The sequence below is a fragment of the Pseudorca crassidens genome, chromosome 18 (assembly GCF_039906515.1).
Source record: "Pseudorca crassidens isolate mPseCra1 chromosome 18, mPseCra1.hap1, whole genome shotgun sequence".
NCBI lineage: Eukaryota > Metazoa > Chordata > Mammalia > Artiodactyla > Delphinidae > Pseudorca > Pseudorca crassidens.
This window is the reverse complement of record NC_090313.1, coordinates 64808115-64827572: the sequence shown is the minus strand read 5'-3', so window position 1 is coordinate 64827572 and position 19458 is coordinate 64808115. Positions and strand designations below refer to the sequence as shown.

General features: G+C 41.2%; 1 protein-coding gene and 1 long non-coding RNA gene across 2 annotated transcripts in view; one reads left to right on the top strand and one right to left on the bottom strand.

Annotated features, from left to right (window-relative positions):
- LOC137211009 (uncharacterized) overlaps positions 1-17664 on the top strand; it is a 36141-nt gene extending 18477 nt beyond the window's left edge. The window contains exons 3-4 of the long non-coding RNA XR_010936849.1: positions 4985-5038; positions 17339-17664. This is a non-coding gene — a long non-coding RNA (uncharacterized lncRNA). The remainder of the gene's footprint in view (positions 1-4984; positions 5039-17338) is intronic.
- The window catches only part of VPS36 (vacuolar protein sorting 36 homolog), a 33422-nt gene extending 14221 nt beyond the window's left edge, over positions 1-19201 (bottom strand). The window contains exons 1-6 of the mRNA XM_067713144.1: positions 19039-19201; positions 10533-10601; positions 9103-9173; positions 4788-4902; positions 3626-3715; positions 2817-2903 (exon numbers count right to left, since the gene is read on the bottom strand). Coding sequence (XP_067569245.1) covers positions 2817-2903; positions 3626-3715; positions 4788-4902; positions 9103-9173; positions 10533-10601; positions 19039-19134 — 528 coding nt within the window. The 5' untranslated portion in view covers positions 19135-19201. The remainder of the gene's footprint in view (positions 1-2816; positions 2904-3625; positions 3716-4787; positions 4903-9102; positions 9174-10532; positions 10602-19038) is intronic.
- Positions 19202-19458: the final 257 nt, after the last annotated feature.

The following is a 19458-nucleotide window of genomic DNA, read 5'->3' as shown; positions in this document are numbered from 1 at the left end:
TGGTGGTATCACACACAGTTACTTGTACAAATGAGACTAAATGACAGCTAGAGGGGAAGAGGGTACATGGTGGCTGAACGCTCAGATAGTGTAGATACAGCATACCTATGTTTTACACGTGGGAAGAAAGGGGAGAACATATACAAAAAAATCCTTTTTAACTGTTTTAGTCATTATTCGCTAGTGTAGTCCCGAATTCGAATAGGAAGCATCAGTGTGACCTCATGAGGCACCTTTATTAGAAAAAAAAAAAAAAAATCCTAGCTCTTTCCACTGAAAAGTCCTAGAAATAAAGATCAACCCAAGAGGGATGAAAATTCCTAGCAGGCAGACTGTGGTCATGGAATACCATTTCCCACTAAAAGAAACCAGAGCTTCTCAGATAATGGTTGATTCCAGATCCGGAGCAGGAAATATACAAGATGGTCCTGGAACTTCTGATAACACCAGGCAGTAAGGAAGCTCTCAGAGTCCAACAGGTCACATCAAAACCACTCAGGAGCCAACCTGAAGAGGCTCCCACTGGCCAAAGATGGGACAATTTGAGCTTTAACTAGGATAATAATTGCAACTGACTGAAATCATCAAATATGTTAAAATGTATGAATTCATAATAATACGTGAAAAAACCTAATTAGTCACCTCGGGAGGGTGATAAGGAACCAATTTATCGTCCTGATAATAAAGGAAACGGCACATGTTCTGCATTCCTTATAGGAGCCGTATCACTGAGTAGCCAAACAGTAATGAACGGAAGCATCTCTTTAAAAAGTGTCCCAACAAATAAGTGAAAAATAAATCACAGAGTACCACTTGCAACCACCAGTGACCCAAAGATCTATGCACTGAACATTGACAGCCGCTAACATGATAAAAAGAGACATGATGAAGGAACACAGTGTCACCTCTAGTCTCAACAAAGGGCTCAAACACAAGTCTGAACAAGCCTCTGGATCCAGCTGCTAATGTGCAGGAAATACAGATGACCAAGGAACACACACAACTTTACCATAAACATGCCCTCAGCAAAACCTAGACCGCAGCACTTAATAGGTCAAATGCCCTTGGTCCCTCAACAAGAGTCCATATTCAGTTAGTGGGCCCAGATATGGCTATTATGATGGTTAATTTTATGTGTCAACCTGACTAGATCGGGGGGTGCCCAGGTGTCTGCTCAAGCGTTATTCTGAGTGGGTGTGTGAGGCTGTTTCCACATGAGGTTAGCATCCGAATCTGCAGGATGAGCTGAACGGTTACATTCAGATCGCCCTCCTGAATTGCCCTCTGGAGAGCCTAATGGAACAGAAAGTTCTCTGCCTGACTGACGAGCTAAGACATCAATCTTACCCTGCCCTTGGACCGGGACTTAACACCACCAGGGCTCCTGGTTCTTAGGCCTTCACACTCCGGTTAGCAATTCTATCACCAGCTTTCCTGGGTCACCAGCTGGCAGCTTCCCACAATCACACGAGGCACTTCTTTATAATAAATCTCATTGTGTGTATATAGGACAATATAGATACACAGATACCTGTATCTATATATAGAGAGATGAAGATATCAGCATATCTATACCTATGTATCGATATCCACATATAGATATCCAAAAGATACCCACAGCTGTATCCAGAAGAATACATCCCCTATTTGTTCTGTTTCTCTGGAGAACCTTGACTAATACAGGTATTCAGTACCTATTTGCAGTTTAGACTCATTTGATTGAGATAAATCTTGGAAATTCTATGAGCAGCACTAATCAATGGAATTTTACTTACAAACTATTACAAGAACTAAAAAATTACTTTAGTTCATAAAATCATTTCATAAAAATCCAAGACCATTTCCATATAAACATGGGAAAACTGATATGTTTAGATGTATTAACTAACTGCCAAAATCTAATGTATAACTCATTTTCTTAACTAGAGTTCTTTTTTTCTTTTTTTATTAATTTTATTTATTTATTTATTTATTTGGCTGTGTTGGGTCTTCGCTGCTGTGCGCAGGCTTTCTCTAGTTTCAGCGAGCGGGGGCCACTCTTCATCGCGGTGCGCGGGCCTCTCACTGTTGCGGCCTCGCCCGTTGCGGAGCACAGGCTCCAGATGCGCAGGCTCAGTAGTTGTGGCTCACGGGCCCAGTTGCTCCATGGCATGTGGGATCTTCCCAGACCAGGGCTCGAACCCATGTCCCCTGCATTGGCAGGTGGACTCTCAACCACTGCACCACCAGGGAAGCCCCTTAACTAGAGTTCTTTCCCCTTCATTTGAATTTCCTCATATAGGATGAGGTTTCAGAAACACTGTAAAGTACAAGCTCAGGGGTGCTCTCCTAGGAGAAGTGATAAGCTGGTTTGAGCCATTCTTACTACCCCTGTGCCTGGTCCCCAAGTGGTCATCAGCATAAAACTGTGTAGTGTCCGGCCAGAGTCAAGGGCCACAGAACAGCCTTTTCCCCTCAACTAAGTTAACCAAACATCCAAAATAATTATACATAGGACCTTGAATTCATTAGGAGGACCCTCCAGTCAATCCCATCTAGACTTTAAAATTTATACACAATAATTCATGACGTTTTCTAACCTCACAGAAAACAAATTTGCATTTCTTTTTAATTCCTTTCTGGAAAAGATTTTTAAAACACATTGGGCTAAATTATGCCAACCTGAAGTAGACTCCTTAAATGGAATAAGAGACTGTGTGGCTCCAGGCAAACTAAATATATTCCAATACACAGAACGGAGTTACTCACAGCTGTATCCAAAAGAATAAGAAAGATGGCTGGAAAAGACAGCTGACCGGAACTTGTGTAAGAATTACCTCAGAAATGTTTTTGTCAGTTTCTTTTCTTTTTTCTTCCAGTTTCCTTTCAATACCTACAATTCCTACAGCCCTTATTCTTCCTGGCTGAAAAACAAAAGTAGAAAATAAAACGTCCAAAATAGGAAGGACACAATCCTTTGTAACCCACTATATTGTGTTTTCAGTGGTGGGAGAGGACCCACAAAGAACCCAAGAAAACAGCACACAGTTACATTCAGTTTCCTTTCAAAATATTTGTCGGTTTATTGCCATACATAATGACCTTCAAATCACTATACAGAAAAACTGAACATAACAAGAGATGGTATATTTTACTCTGTATTTTAGATATAAATTAAATTTCATTTTTGTTCTTTGGCAAGCTATTATATAGGTATCAGATATTCAATATGGTCTCAAATGTGCAAAAAATTATAGGTAAAATTCTGGTACTTGACAGTTATTATACAAGCTACTTTTATACATTTGAGTGTCTGTCCACGTTGGTGGTTAATTAGACTGGCTTGGAAAATGTCACCCAGTGGTACTGTCTGTTCTCTCAGATGCCACACTAATTATAAAGAACAGAATGCAGAAGGGGAATCTAACTTCTGCCACCCTGAAATTACCCTGGTAAGTAGTCATGTATTATTACTAAGTGTCTACCATCTATAGAGCACTAAATTAAGTTCTCTGAAAATCAGTTTTTAATCAGAATATCATTATTTTGTTTCTGGCAAGTTCTATAATCATAGAACTCTTTTCCCTTAACGAAGATGCAAGTACAGAGCTGAAAATACTGGATTAGGAAACAGCTGAAAAAATACCTGGGATCCTCTATTTGCTTGCAACGACTGGGAAACTGGCATATTCTCCCATCTTCTCTGTGTCATTTCCTCTGATAAACGCCTGTAAAACTGTTATGCACACGCATACACTTTAAGTGAGTCAGTCAGGCTGTGACATCCTAGTACAAATCATTACTTAACACTTCTTTAGTTGGAAGTCTGTTTGGTCATTTGCAACAAGCCTAGAATTCTCAGAGACATCAAAGGAAATCAAAGGAAGTTCTTTCCTTGGGTCAACTTCAGAAAGCACAAAGGGGGAAAAAAAAGAAGGAACTGACCTTCTACATAAAGTGAACTATTCTCAACAAAGAGATGAGTGACAATGAAGTAAGTAGACTTACTTTAAACAATCCTGCATGTGTGGATTGTTTTCAATCTGTAGCGAAACAGACACAGTGCCAAGAAAAATACACAACCGTTATCCATGAAGGAAGCTGAGAATAATTTGTCTAGTTAAAATGTGAGGCCAGATATTAGGGCCAAAACATGCCTACGCTCATAAAAAAAAAAAATCAGCTCTATTTTTCAGCTACAGTGAGCATGACTTCAGTTAGTCACTTAAATTTGCTCAGTGCCTGCTGTGCAAGGAACACTGGGTCAGGTGCTACAGAGAAAAAGAACGTAATTTATGATCTCGATGGGGAGATAAACACACACTTATAAATGTCTAAAGAATACTTACATAGCAACTTATTAATCAGAACATATAAACCATGATACTATGGAATAAGAACTTAAGCGATTAGATTTGTATGGAGTTAATAAAGATAGACTGCCTGATGTAAGGCTGGTGAACTTTCAGATGCTGAGGCAGTTAAACATGTCACTGCATTATACTCTGTCCTTTTATCCAAACGATAACATTGAACACTTAACTAGTAGCCTACCTAGCGTGGTGACTTAGCCTGTTTCCAGCCTCCACTCTTTCCTGTGACTACATCCTCCTGCCTCCCGTTCCCACTGAAACCTAAACTTTGTATTCTCCACTGATGAGGCTTAAGATATCATAAAAATTTTATTGTAAAAATATGGTGAAAACTGGTATGCTGAACAATATTGCCTGCCATCCTATTAACAAACAACAACAAAAATACATATGAGTACACATTTCTAGTCTGATTGTATTCATAAAGAAACTTACCTCAATCTGGCCATGTTCTTTGAAGGACAGCTTGATGTAGGAGTTCTTACTACTCTGGAATGGGCCAGGTTCTTTGTTAGGAGGAGCTGGGTGAAGATGAACCACTATTTTGGCACTAAAGAAAGAGCAAATGTAATGTATTTAATTGTTTTTTAAAAATCACTAATTCTATTTTCATAACTTTTAATATATTTCAGATCACTTAAAATTCGTGTAGAAACAAACAACATCCTGAAAGGAATCCTTTTAAGGTCTGTATCAATTCAGTATTAATGAACCTTTCAAAAATATCTCTACTTAAAATCTGTAAGCTGTGAACCAAAAAATTCAAATTACTAGCGCCAAAGACTAAATAAAAATGTGGTTTTAGGAAGTAAGTTTAAAATAAATTTGCAGAATTTGGGGTGGTTTATGATATTGGTTTATGATTAGGTTTTCCATCTACAGAGTCATCCCCAAAGGCTACCAGGGGGCCTATAATTTCTGCCAAAGCATACAACCTTACTCATTTGAAAACAAAATGTGAAAACTTATCTGTGTAAAACTGACCAGCTGACATTTTACTAAAACTCCATCCAAAACCAACATTCTACAGTGTCATTTTTGGAAAACGCCGCTCAGTCAGCAGCATGATCTAGAGAGATATCCCACAGTAAAAACAATTCTCAAAATGTTGTTGTTCCAGGATCACAAACTACCATGATCTTTATGACTACTATTATCTTCTATGCCATCAAAATACTATTATATTTGCTGAGTTTTATAAGTCTTTTTTTCCCAACCAGCTCAATAAAGAATCTTCTATAAATATTAGCAAAACTAAAAACTCAAAGTATCTTGCATACCTAGCTTAGAGCTTTTTCTTTATGACCACATTATAGATACACCTATCACTCAATATTACTTTGTTTAGGCCCATATAGTTGCCTAAATATCACCCTAAAATTGAAACACCACATCTGGGGCCTCCTTGATGTAACAAATGCTTTGGTTAGTGAACTGGAGCCAGGCTTGTACGGACTCTTTTTTTTTTTTTTTTTACGGACTCTTCATTGGTTCCTTTGTGATGAACATCTTTAAGTGAGGTGAGCAAATAAAACTGTGTAAGCAGAAGCACGGGACTGTGTGAAATGAACTGTCAGGTAAAAAATAAACCTATGACAATTAGGATCAGGTGACTAAGCAAAAGCATCATACACTCTTTAAAACTAAAAAACCTGAGCCCTAACTATCAGAATTTGTCAAAGGAAACCCAATGAAAAGCTAAAAGATGATACAAAATTAAGTGTAAACATCCCAAAGTCAGAATAAAAAGATCCATGCTAATTTTTTCATATATTCACTTCTTGGGTGATTCAATTACCACATTTCACCAAGTTTAAGATCCACCAATTCAAAGAAGCATCTTGGGTACAGAGATGTTAAAAGGTGAAAATGCACATACATTTTTGACTCAATGAGATATGGTAATTATTTGAGAGGAGTAGCTGGGAGCTAAAGAGAATATTTGAGAAAAGTCAATCTGGCACATTATCGAATTCCTCCTCACTGGAGATGTTTAAAAATAGACACTAATGTGAAGATAAATATTTAACTATTTTTGTTATAGAGTTTAGTTTTCCTTGGAACACAGCAGAGAAAAAGTCAAATGATCTGGAACACCTTAAAGTTTGTAGAACTTTTTTTTTTAATTTAAATGGTCATTTTTTAATATGATTTTTAAAAATTAATTATTATTATTATTTTTGGTTGCATTGGGTCTTCATTGCTGCGCACGGGCTTTCTCTAGTTGTGGCGAGCGGGGGCTACTCTTCGTTGCGGTGCCTGGGCTTCTCATTGCGGTGGCTTCTCTTGTTGCAGAGCACGGGGTCTAGGCGCGCGGACTTCAGTAGTTGTGGCACACGGGCTTAGTTGCTCCATGGTATGTGGGATCTTCCCAGACCAGGGCTCAAACCCATGTCCCCTGCATTGGCAGGCAGATTCTTAACCACTGTGCCACCAGGGAAGCCCAAGTTTGTAGAACTTAATAAGGAAAGCAATATATAAAGCAGTATATACAAATACTAGGTATCACTATGTTGTACACCTGAAACTGATATAATATTGTATTGTCGATCATACCAAAAAAAGAGAAAAAACTCAATAAGATGGAGAAAAGTGACAAGGTGGAAAATATAAATCGGAGAAATAGCCTACTTTAAAAATCTATGCCTTGTTAATCTCTTCAAAATATTGGTTAGTTTCTTTTATGTCAAATAAGCCATCTTTTATGCTAGCTACAACATTATAATTAAGGATGCACTGCATTTCCGGGGAAGTTTAACATTTGTTTCACTTCTACTGAAGGATCTAACTACATTAAAGCTGAAGATAAGCCCACATGGAAACAAATTCCTTATCAGCAATATTTGTTCATAAGTTGCCCTCAATCACATGCGTGTAAAGTATAAAGCGAAAATGTTTTATATACTTGAATAAACAGAAACGTTTTAACCTGTGGCTTTAAACCAAGGTGAGCACATCTCCTGGTCTACCTGGGACAGTCCAGTTTTATGCTTGCCTGATCTAATTATAAGCAGTGTCCCTTATTACTCAAAGAAATGTCCCTGTTTGGACAATAACTCTTGTGATACTCTGTTCAACACTGATATCTGAAAAAGTCGAAGTTGAGAAACTTTATGGTCAACTACAAATAGGAGGCAAGTCAAGTATTTTTCTCAGATGGGTCATTTATGATTTCAGGTACTGAATGATACATACACAGACACAGAAAAGCAAATGACTGGGGACTTCCCTGGTGGTCCAGTGGTTAGGACTCTGTGCTTCCACTACTGAGGGCCTGGGTTCAATCCCTGGTTGGGGGACTAAGTTCCCACAAGCCGCACGGCGTGCCCCCCCGCAAAAAAAAGCAAATGTCTGTGGAAATATATACAGTGACAGCCCGCCCACACTTATTTATTATGACCTGAGGATATTACAGCAACTTTAGTACTTGATTGTTGCTTTAAGAATGACTTCCTATATACACTAACAAACGTAAGGTAGATAGCTAGTGGGAAGCAGCCGCATGGCACAGGGATATCGCCTCAGTGCTTTGTGACCACCTGGAGGGGTGGGATAGGGAGGGTGGGAGGGAGCGAGACGCAAGAGGGAAGAGGTATGGGAACATATGTATATGTATAACTGATTCACTTTGTTATAAAGCAGAAACTAACACACCATTGTAAAGCAATTATACCCCAATAAAGATGTTAAAAAAAAAAAAAAAGAATGACTTCCATTTATCAATGAGTTTAAAGTAGGATAATACCTTCATTTTTTTTTTTTTCTCCCATTGCGGAGCACAGGCTCTGGACGCGCAGGCTCAGCGGCCATGGCTCACGGGCCCAGCCGCTCCGCGGCATGTGGGATCTTCCTGGACCGGGGCACGAACCCGCGTCCCCTGCATCGGCAGGCGGACTCTCAACCACTGCGCCACCAGGAAAGCCCTACCTTCTTTTTTTTAAAACATATTTTTCCCCAGTTTTGAGATATAATTGACATATGGCACTGTATGAGTTTAAAGTGTAGAGCATAATGATTTGACTTACACACATCATGAAATGATTACCAGAGTAAATTTAGTGAACATCCAATACAAAATTAAAGAAATAGAAAAAAAATTTTTCTTCCTTGTGATGGGAACTCTTAGGATTTACTCTCTTGATAACTATCATAGATAACGTACAGCGGTGTTAATTACATTTATCATGTTGTCTTCAATACATCATATCCCTATTGCTTATTTAACTTATTACTGAACGTTTGTGCCTTTTGACCACCTTCCTCCAATTTTCCCTGCCCCCCACACCCCACCTCTGGCAACCACAAACCCCATCTCTTTTTCCATGACTTTGGTTGTTTCTTTTCGAAGTATAACTGACCTCCAATACTGTTAGTTTCTGTTACACAACACAGTAATTCTATATTTCTATACATTTCAAAATGATCCCATGATAAGTCTAGGTACGCTATGTCACCATACAAAGCTATTACTTAGTTACTGACCATATTCCCCACACTGTGCCTTTCATACCCATGACGCATTTACTTTGTAACTGGAAGTTTGTGCTTCTTAATCTCCCTCACCTACTTCCTTCCTCCCCCAGGACGATACCTTCTTAGGGGAGCTCTGACCAACAAACACAATCATCTGATTCACTTGCACACACACAGTCACGGCCATGACTGACTGAGCAATGACTCAACCAAGTTAACAAGGACAGCTTGACTGGAAACGATTTTGTGCATAAAAACTGTAATATACAGACCTTACCTTTTCCCAATTCCAGCTGCCTGTTCTTCAATGAACACGATTTGGGAAAGAGGAATGGCCATGCAGCATTCCTGGGAGGGAATCAAAAGAAAACACGATCTGTAAGACTCGTCAGAAATCCTTGTTTTATAGATTTAATGGGGTGGCACATACCTTTAAGGTCCTTAGTGATTATAACAATAGAAAATAATAATGTTATTTTATTCCTTAAATAAACTTAAGGAAAAACTGAATGAATACTGTGGTAGCATTTTGCGGCATGGAAGAACATAAGAGGTTTAAAAGCAGCTGTCATTACCTTTGTTTTTACAGGAGCTATATCTTTTAAACAGTAGTATTTATATGAAAATTGTTTACATATAATATATTCTTATATGGAAAACAGAAAATAAAGCAGGTAAATCAAAACGACTTTAAAGAGTGTGTTATAGAGCTGATTTTTCCTCTTTATAATTTTCTATATTTCACTCACCCACCCACAATTAATTTTTAACAGAAAATACTAATGTGGCTTCCCTTTATTAATAATTATTATTAATAATAGGTCTAAGGGCTTTGATATTAGCTCCTTTACATGATAATCAAAAAACTTATACTAAGATTAACTTAATTTATAAACATATGGTTTAAGGACACCTACCCCTCCAGAAAAGATTTCTTTCTTGAATCTCTATTTCTTTAAAAAGAATTAGGCAACATTACCAGTTCTAAGGCATTCGTCACCAACCAGGCCAATATCACCACTGAGGGGAAAAATTGGTTCTTCGGGGGCAAAAAGAGTCAGAGTTTGCAGCGGTTAGTGACATGCAAAGAGCCACAGTACAGTATATAGTTTACCTGTGGAATTAAAATTTCATGGGGGAGGGAGCCAGCAATTTAAAAAATAACATAGAAAAGATTGCTTCTTTTACTGGCAACACAGAGATTTACAAACAAATACACACAAACACACACACACATTCAAGGTAAAGCTCTTTGGAATAAAGATATCAGGTCTATACATATCACTGAGTCCTCTCTTCCCTAGAAATGCAAAAACGGGGTGGGGTTTCTCCTTTTGCCGAGTGACTGAGAGGCAGTTCATCTCAGTATCTAGGTAGAAGCCTGCACTTCTCAGCAGACCTCCAAACGGGTTGTTTTCAGGACCCCTGACTGATGGGGACACTTGAGTGTGAGGGAGAATCTGATTAGTGCTTAAAAACCAGGAGCCGCCAGGATTCTCTGTACAGTAGCTGCAGACTGTGCTAGGGTTGAATGAGGGACCAGACCCTAATTCCTCTATCTGTGCCCCATTCAGAGAGACCATATGGAACACACTCTTCTGACATCTGCAAACAAAAATTTATCACATGTATTTATAGTTTTGCCAGAAAGAAAAAAAAAAATCAGTGACATAAAACCTAGAATAGAAGCAAAAAACTCGATCTTACATGATTTTTCTGATCTCTCCAAATTAGACGGTGCGTACTAAGAAGGAGGGTCCCAGCATCAAATTTTATCTAGAAAAACAAGATCATCACAAAATATTAATAACCTGTCACTCAACGTGGTCCAGATTTTCTTCCCCATGAATTGCACGATAGTAAGTCAATCACATAAATAAACATTTTAGAATTAGATTTATCACAAGTTAAAGAGAAGCAATGCTACACACTTCATAAGCCTTGCTAAAATTAGGAAAAAATTGGGCCTCCCTGGTGGTGCAGTGGTTGAGAATCTGTCTGCCAATGCAGGGGGACACGGGTTCGAGCCCTGGTCTGGGAAGATCCCACATGCCGCGGAACAACGAAGCCCGTGAGCCACGACTACTGAGCCTGTGTGTCTGGAGCCTGTGCTCCGCAGCAAGAGAGGCCGCGATAGTGAGAGGCCCGCGCACCGCAATGAAGAGTGGCCCCCGCTTGCTGCAACTAGAGAAAGCCCTCGCACAGAAACGAAGACCCAACACAGCCATAAATAAATAAATAAATAAATAAAAATTAGGAAAAAATTGCAAACGACCTAGCTATGTAACAATAGGGAAGTGGTTAAATCAAGTGTGATACATTCATACTATGAAATCCATGCAGGGGTTAAAAAGAATAGTGGGGTAGAGCTACATGAACTATCACGGAACTCGAAGACATAGGGTTAGCAGGGAAGAAAGCAATTGACAGCATATTGCATATAGTGTAATCAGATAGATATAAACTGCATATCCCTCAAACTACATGTGAATAGATCTATAAATAGATAAAGAGATGTGTGTATATATACACATATACACATATAAGTAGTAGAAAAAGGTCTAAATGGCATACTCAATGATCTGTTAACGATGGTTATCTCAGAAAAAGTGTGAGGGAATGGGTGAAAAAGAAGCAAAGGGCCCTTTTTCAAAACTATACACCTCACTATTGAGTGAATTTTTACCATCAGATTGAATTTGTGTATAACACTCGTAAATTTTTTTTTTTTTTTGCGGTACGCGGGCCTCACTATTGTGGCCCCTCCTGCTGCAGAGCACAGGATCCGGACGAGCAGGCTCAGCGGCCATGGCTCACGGGCCCAGCCGCTCCGCGGCATGTGGGATCTTCCTGGACCGGGGCACGAACCCGTGTTCCCTGCATCGGCAGGCAGACTCTCAACCACTGCACCACCAGGGAAGCCCTCATACAAATTTTTAAATGATTTTTAAATAATAAGAACATCCAGAAAAAAACACAAACAGATGCAAAATAGGTGTAGATGGAGACTCAATCAATGGCACTGGGACACCTGGGTTGCCCATTGGGGGCAGGCGGGAACAAAGTAAGATTATACTTAACACATTGTACCAAAATAAATTCTGGATAGATCAAATATTTGAGTTAAAAATGTATGAAAGAACTAGAAAAAAATTACAAGAAAAAATTTTAAATCACTTCAGAGTGGAGAAAGTCCTTCTAAGAAAAACATTAAACCCACTAGCATTAGAGGAAAAGATTGATTGATTCCCCTCCACACACACGCATGCACACAAATTCTTCATGGCAAAAACCACCAAGGGCAAAGATGGCAGACTGGGAAAAATAACTGTAACTCACATCAGAGACAAATGTATATGTCTCCTTAATATATAAAGTACTCATACAAATCAATAAGGAAATAGCCTATAATCCATTAGATAAATGGGCAAAGACTGTTAACAGAAAGTTCACAGGAAAGGAACTACAAATGACTCTTAAACACATTAATTGATGCCCAACGTCACTGATGATAAGAAAAAGTAAAATTAAGACAACATCAAGATACCCCTTTTATCCATGAGATTGGCAAGGGCCCAAAAGTTTGATAACATTGTGCTGGTGACGTGTTGGGCAAATAAGCATTTGCATACATCACTGGAGGGACAAGTGCTATGGAGGGCAATGTATTATCATCTATCAAAAATATAAACACACAAATCCTTTGATCCAATCAATGCCCTTCTAGGAATTTATCCCAAAGACAAATTCACACATATGGACAACGATATGCTACTAGGTTATTCATTGTTGTTTTTTAAAAGCGAAAGATAGGAAACAATTTAAACGTCCATCAACAGGGAAATGTACATCCACACAAGGAATGACAACTCAGTCATTAAAAAGAATCAGGAGACTCTTTATGTATTTGATAACATCTAAGATGCCATGAATTGAAGATTCATCCTGCTTCCAGGGGGGTGGGGGGGTAGAAAATGTGCACTTAGTCTTAATGAAATATGGTAAATTCCCCACATAGATTAAGTGAAAAAAGCAAGTTTCAGAACTCTGTATGCATAGTATATTACAAGTTTATACTTTAAAAAGGAAAAAACAATATATTTTACGCAAACACCTGTGTATGACACATGCGTATGACTCCAGAATGAAGCACTGGTGACTTCTGAGGGGGAAGTGGGTGACAGAGAGACTAGGATGGGAGGAAGACTTAACTTTTTGTGGTTTTTGAATTTTTATCAGGGGATTGTGTCACTTAGGCAAATTATAAATGTAAAAATGTTTTTTAACTATAATACAATCACAAAAATGCCAGCTAGGTCTTTAGGACCAAACCTTTAATCCTCATAATTTGTTATTATGCACTGGAAGTTATATAGATAAGCAAATTTTAGAGTTGGAACCCAAAAGACTGACAAGTCAAACCCCTTCATTTGTCAAAATCAAGAAATATATTGGAAGTTTCTATTCACTTTAGTTACTAGAAAGTCGAATTTGCCATAAGGCAGGACATGCTTCTATCCTTTTGAGGAGTAACTAGTTATTTCAAAAGTTATAATATAAAACAGAAACTCAAAGGAAAGCATCTTAGTGAGGGTCCAGGTTATTACAAATAATAATCCGTTTGAGTTTAAAATAATGTGGTTAGGGCTTCCCTGGTGGCGCAGTGGTTAAGAATCCACCTGCCAATGCAGGGGACATGGGTTCGAGCCCTGGTCCGGGAAGATCCCACATGCTGCGGAGCAACCAAGCCCGTGCGCCACAACTACTGAGCCCATATGCCACAACTACTGAGCCTGCGCTCTAGAGCCCGTGGGCCACAACTACTGAGCCGGTGTGCCTAGAGCCCGTGCTCCACAAGAGAAGCCACCACAATGAGAAGCCCACACACTGCAACAAAGAGTAGCCCCCAATCTCTGCAACTAGAGAAAGCCTGTGTGCAGCAACAAAGACCCAACACAGCCCAAAATAAATAACTTAAATAAATAAAATTTTTAAAAAATTTTACATTTTAAAAAATAAAATAATGTGGTTAAAAATGGGTAGCAAGTGAATAACCAATTAGAACATTATTATATATCATTCTTAAGTAAAAATATTCATAAATGCAATTATGTATGCACTTGACAATATATTACAAGATACTCATAATATTAATATAGAAATAAAGCAGTGTACACAGCATGGTTACACACACACACACACACACGTACCTACACAATCACACACAGGATGTGCCAAAAGTAATTGTTTACGGGTAAAGGATTACTGATTATTTCAAGTTTCTTCTTTTGGTTTACCCATATTTAACAACTTTATTACTTGTCTAATAAAAAAAGATAAAGAAATCTGTTACAGGCATATATAACTCCATGCAACTCTGAAATGTATATAAATTATTTTTTGTGAAATTGAACATAAGCAGAAACACTCTGTCAAAAAAGTCCTTTATAATAACATAACCAATACTTTTTAACATGAGTTTTAAAAAATTATTTTCTAAGAGAAATGTCTGACTGTATTACTAATATCTTAATATTAGTAAGTTTAAATAATATGGTTAATAAGCTTTAATGGGAAGAAAACTGCTGAACCATCTGGTTGAAGACACTCTGTAAGAGATTTCCACCAAGTACTTCAGCACCTCAGAGAAAAGACTTCGGAGTTCCACACTTTCCTCTGCATCTGAAGTAACACATTCACATTCCTGGCATTTAATGCGGCCTGGCTACAAATGTTTTGGTTAATGTTGCATACGCAAAACCAAATAATTGAGTTTAAGCATTTAAAAAATCTCTTTTTTGGGCTTCCCTGGTGGCGCAGTGGTTGAGAGTCCGCCTGCCGATGCAGGGGACTCGGGTTCGTGCCCTGGTCCGGGAAGATCCCACATGCCGCGGAGCGGCTGGGCCCGTGGGCCATGGCTGCTGAGCCTGCGCGTCCGGAGCCTGTGCTCTGCGGCGGGAGAGGCCACAACGGTGAGAGGCCCGCGTACCGCAAAAAAAAAAAAAAAAAAAAAAAATCTCTTTTTTGCCAATGAGTAAGATTTCACTTTTCCAGAAGCAAATACTTTTATCAACTTGAGAGTACCTGATACATTACACAGCATAACTACATAATAGTTCTGATTAGGAAACTGCACGTTATCTGACCGAAATCCAAGCATAAGGATGTGAGTTTAAAGCTGAAGCCAGAGGACGTTCCATCACCATGTTGATGAACAATGTGCACACGTAAAGCATTCCTGCTCCCAGTGAAGACACTGTGTAATTGTTCCCTTCAGGGATTCCAAGGGATTATGAGCTCAACGGGACAGACAAGTTTAGGCTGCTTTGCTTCCACCACTCAGAGCTAGAATAATTTCAACTACTTAAGAGTCAATAGTTAAAAAACTTAGGCATTCGCTGAATAAGCTCTTACTGTTTTGTTTTGAGTTCACATTTCTCTGTTATAAAAGTAAAATGCTGTTGAAAATCTGGAAAACATTTTTTTAAAGTCTAAAACAGAAAATGAAATCATTTGTAATCAGACCAGCCAGGGTGTGTGGATATAATCTTAAAATAAAATGAGACCGAGATATTTATAGTTTTATAACTTGCTTTTTCTCACTTAGCAGCCTATGGTTAGCCACGCCTCATGCTGATTAGGGCGTGTCATATTTAATTAACCAATTCCTATGGTGGACATTCAGATTGCTTCCAATTTTTCCCTATACTACATAATAATAAATAATATACATATAATACTGCTGAGATGCACATCCTCGTTCATTATATTTTTATGCATCTCTGATTATTTCCCAAGGGTAAATTCCTAAAAGCTGAAAGAAAATACACATTTTCTAAATCTTCTAGTATAAGCTGGCAACTTGCCACTTTACACACCACTAACCTTCTTACATTACTTTTTAAATTAGCTGAGGCTACAGATGCTTCTGTGAATTGAAACAAATGACCTGTCCACCCTGCTTAGGAAAACAACATATTATCCAGTCATAAGGGGCCCATGAAAACTTTGCCTGTATAAACAAGCAAGAGGCACCTGAGCAGTGGAAAGAGCAATGGTCTGGCTCCACCCATTACTGTGTGACCTTGGACAGGTCACAGTTTTCTCAACCACCTACTGAGGGTCTCAGTGTACTCATCTTCAGAGGATGTTCCATAAACATACGTAGAACATACATATTACACTACGGAAAGGGTCTGGCACTGGTGACTGCTGTGTTTTTTTGTTTGTTTGTTTTTTTGCAGTACGTGGGCCTCTCACTGCTGTGCCCTCTCCCATTTTGGAGCACAGGCTCCGGACGCGCAGGCTCAGCGGCCATGGCTCACAGGCCCAGCCACTCCACGGCATGTGGGATCTTCCCAGACCGGGGCACGAACCTGTGTCCCCTGCATCAGCAGGTGGACTCTCAACTACTGCGCCACCAAGGAAGCCCCGACTGCTGTATTTTTGAAGCGCTCCAGCAGTGTGAACAAAGCACAGTCTTTGGGAGTCTGATCAATAGAGATTTAACTCCCAGCTCTTCTGAACTAACTCAGTGGATCTTAGGGCAAGTCACTGTTGCCTCTGATAGTTCTTTTCTCATTCAGTAAAATACTCACCTCACATGCCCATTGAGAGGATTAAATTATGTAAAGCTCCTGGCACGTAGCAGGTACGCTGCTTATTCAAGGTTTTGTGTGTTTCTTTGTTTTAATGTATTTCACACCCACAGTGAGCCAGAAGATACAAAGGACGAGTAGGGAGAGTCCACTGGTCTTAGCCCTGCACCTACTGGGGAACATGTTGGGTGCAAAGCTGAGAAGGCTGTGCAGTCTGCACTGCAGCACTGAGACCACGGGAGCTAATGAGAGATTCTGAAAGGGCACCTGCTCAGATCCGGAGGTTGATGAGTGCAGTTTCCTGGAGTCCTCAGACCACGAGAGGTCTGGACGCCTTCCAGCAGAGGGAGAAAGCCAGGATGCAAGACTTCCCCCAGGAATCAGTCTGGCCCTCAGCCACACTAGGGACAGCTCAGCAAGTGACTGAGTAGATCCAGCCCAGGGACCACAGTGGTGAGCAGGCCTTAGAGCTTCGCTTAGGTTTCAAGACACCCATAGCTCTCCCGCACCACCCCCAGCTTGCGGAACAGTTAAGAATTCTTGACTAACAACAAGGACCTACTGTATAGTACAGGGAACTATATTCAGTATCTTGTAATAACCTATAATGGAAACGAATCTGAAAAAGAATAGATACATCTGTACAACTGAACCACTTTTCTGTACACCTGATACTAACACAACACTGTAAATCAACTATACTTCAATAAATAAAGTTATAAAAAAAAGAATTCTTGATGAGATCAAAGGGTCTCAACTAAGTATTTCCCATGACTTTTTTCTCAATCCTCTGATACCTATATGTCTGCTAAAACAAGAAGCAAAAATAAATAAAAGAAAAACTAGAATTTGCTGGTTCAGCAATGGTTTTTCATATATGGGTGCTAATCGTTTGATCTTTTCATTGTTTTAAAGATACCATAAGGACTTCCCTGGTGGCGCAGTGGTTGTGAATCCACCTGCCAATGCAGGGGACACGGGTTCGAGCCCTGGTCTGAGAAGATCCCACCTGCCACGGAGCAGCTAAGCCGGGTGCGCCACAACTACTGAGCCTGCATTCTAGAGCCCGCCAGCCACAACTACTGGGCCCACGTGCCACAACTACTGATCCTGACATGCCTAGAGTCGTGCTCCACAACAAGAGAAGACACTGCAATGAGAAGCCTGCGCACCGCAACGAAGAGTAGCCCCCGCTCACCACAACTAGAGAAAGCCCGTGCGCAGCAACGAGGACCCAATGCAGCCAAAAATAAATAAATAAATTTATTTTTTTAAAAAAAACATACCATAGTTATGTTTTGTGCAGCCAACATGTCCCTAATTTGCATATTGCAATTCCATAGAACAACAGAGTGTGGGGATCGGCAAAAGCTAGACAGCCAGCAGGGAGTGGCTTTGGAGGAGACTTTGAAGACCCATCTGTCAGTACCCATATTCGGACCTGACGGTGCTGCCAAGCTCCAAGCCCCCGAGGGGGGGCAGGTTGATTAAGCTTCCCATTCTCCCCAGTTCCAAAGGTGTAACCTCGGTTTACAAAAACAAAAACATTGAGCTTGTCACTCCAACCAAAACATGCAAACCCAATTTGAGATCAAGTTAATAAAAGTACTGAAGCAGTAAACAGAGTTAAGGCCAAGCAAATTATTTAAGAAAAAAAGATCTTGACTCAATAATGGAAATATGGAAAAATGCCCTCCAGTAGGGAGAGCCCCTGGGCCCCCGGTACCTCCGATGGCTGTGTAACTAACCCCTGCCCTCCACCCCCTAGAAGGAAGGAAGCCTCAAGCTTCTGTAAAGCACAGACAGAAAGAGCTCTGGGTCCAGCAACGTTTGCGAAAGTACAGGAGGAAGTTTCTCTAAGGAAACTCCAAGGAAGGAGAAGTAGCAAGTGAAAACTTCTGGAAACCACAAATGCTAGTGAGTAAATGGGTTTTTAAATTCTTTTTAATTCCAGTTTATACATTTCATCCAGAACAGGATGATAGTTTGTAGTCTGACGGAAGTCTCCAGTGAACGTTAATATTTCTGTGAAATACTGGCAATATTTCTCCTTTCAATTTGCAAACACACCTCCTAAGGTTTACGCTTGGATTACCAGGCATGGCCTACTCCACCACTCGACAAAACAATCAAACCGCCTTTCTACTGTCACTCCTAAAGAAAAAACAAACAAAACACAGAGCCTACAGCCAAGGAGTCCCAGGAGAGGCTAACTCCTCTTTTCGGAAATCCTTTTAAAGCCACCCCCCTCCCGCTCCGGCCGGGACCGCCTAGTCCCTCGGGCTCCCCCAGGTCCCAGCGCCCGAAGTCACGCCCGGTTCGGAGCGCAGGACCCGGCGGCCTCCGGACAAAGGCGGAACCGGCCTGCCCGTCGCCCGCCCGCCGCGATCGGGGCGAGGAATCAGGGTTCCCGGCCCGCGCCCGCCGTGCCTCCCGAAGGGGTCTCACCCCGGGTGGGAAAGGGGCCTCCGCCCGGCGCGCCCGCCCGGAGCCGTTCCCAAGTCGGGCCGGAGCCGGGCGCTGGGCCGGCGTGGACTGCGGGGGCGGCGCCGAGCGGCGAGGCCGGGCCCGCGAGTCCGGGTCCGGGAGCGAGGCCAGGCCGGCCGCCGCCCTACCTTCTCCTCGCCGTCGTAGATGCGCACTCCTCGCTGCTGGATCACCAGGGTCTCGTTGATCTCCAGGAGGCCGCTGGTCCACACGAAGCGGTCCATGGCCGCCCCCAGGCCGGCCTCCGCCGCTCGCCCGCGCTGGCGCTCCCGGCGGCGAGCCGAGTGCCGGGCAGCCTGCTGCGCCCCCTGGCGGTGGGCGGGGTGGAGGCCGGCAGGGAGGTAGCGGTCCTGCCCGGGCGCTCTGGGGAACGCGCGCTACCCCGGGGTCGCCGGGGGACGTGGCGACGTGCTTGGCGCGCCCCCTGGCGTTCCTTCCGCCAAGGGCCCGGTGGGGACGTCCACCCCATCCTTTGTCCAGCTCAGAAACAAACACAGAGTTTACAACGGACTTTGAGGGAGCCCAAACCGCAGCTTGGACTTTCTTAT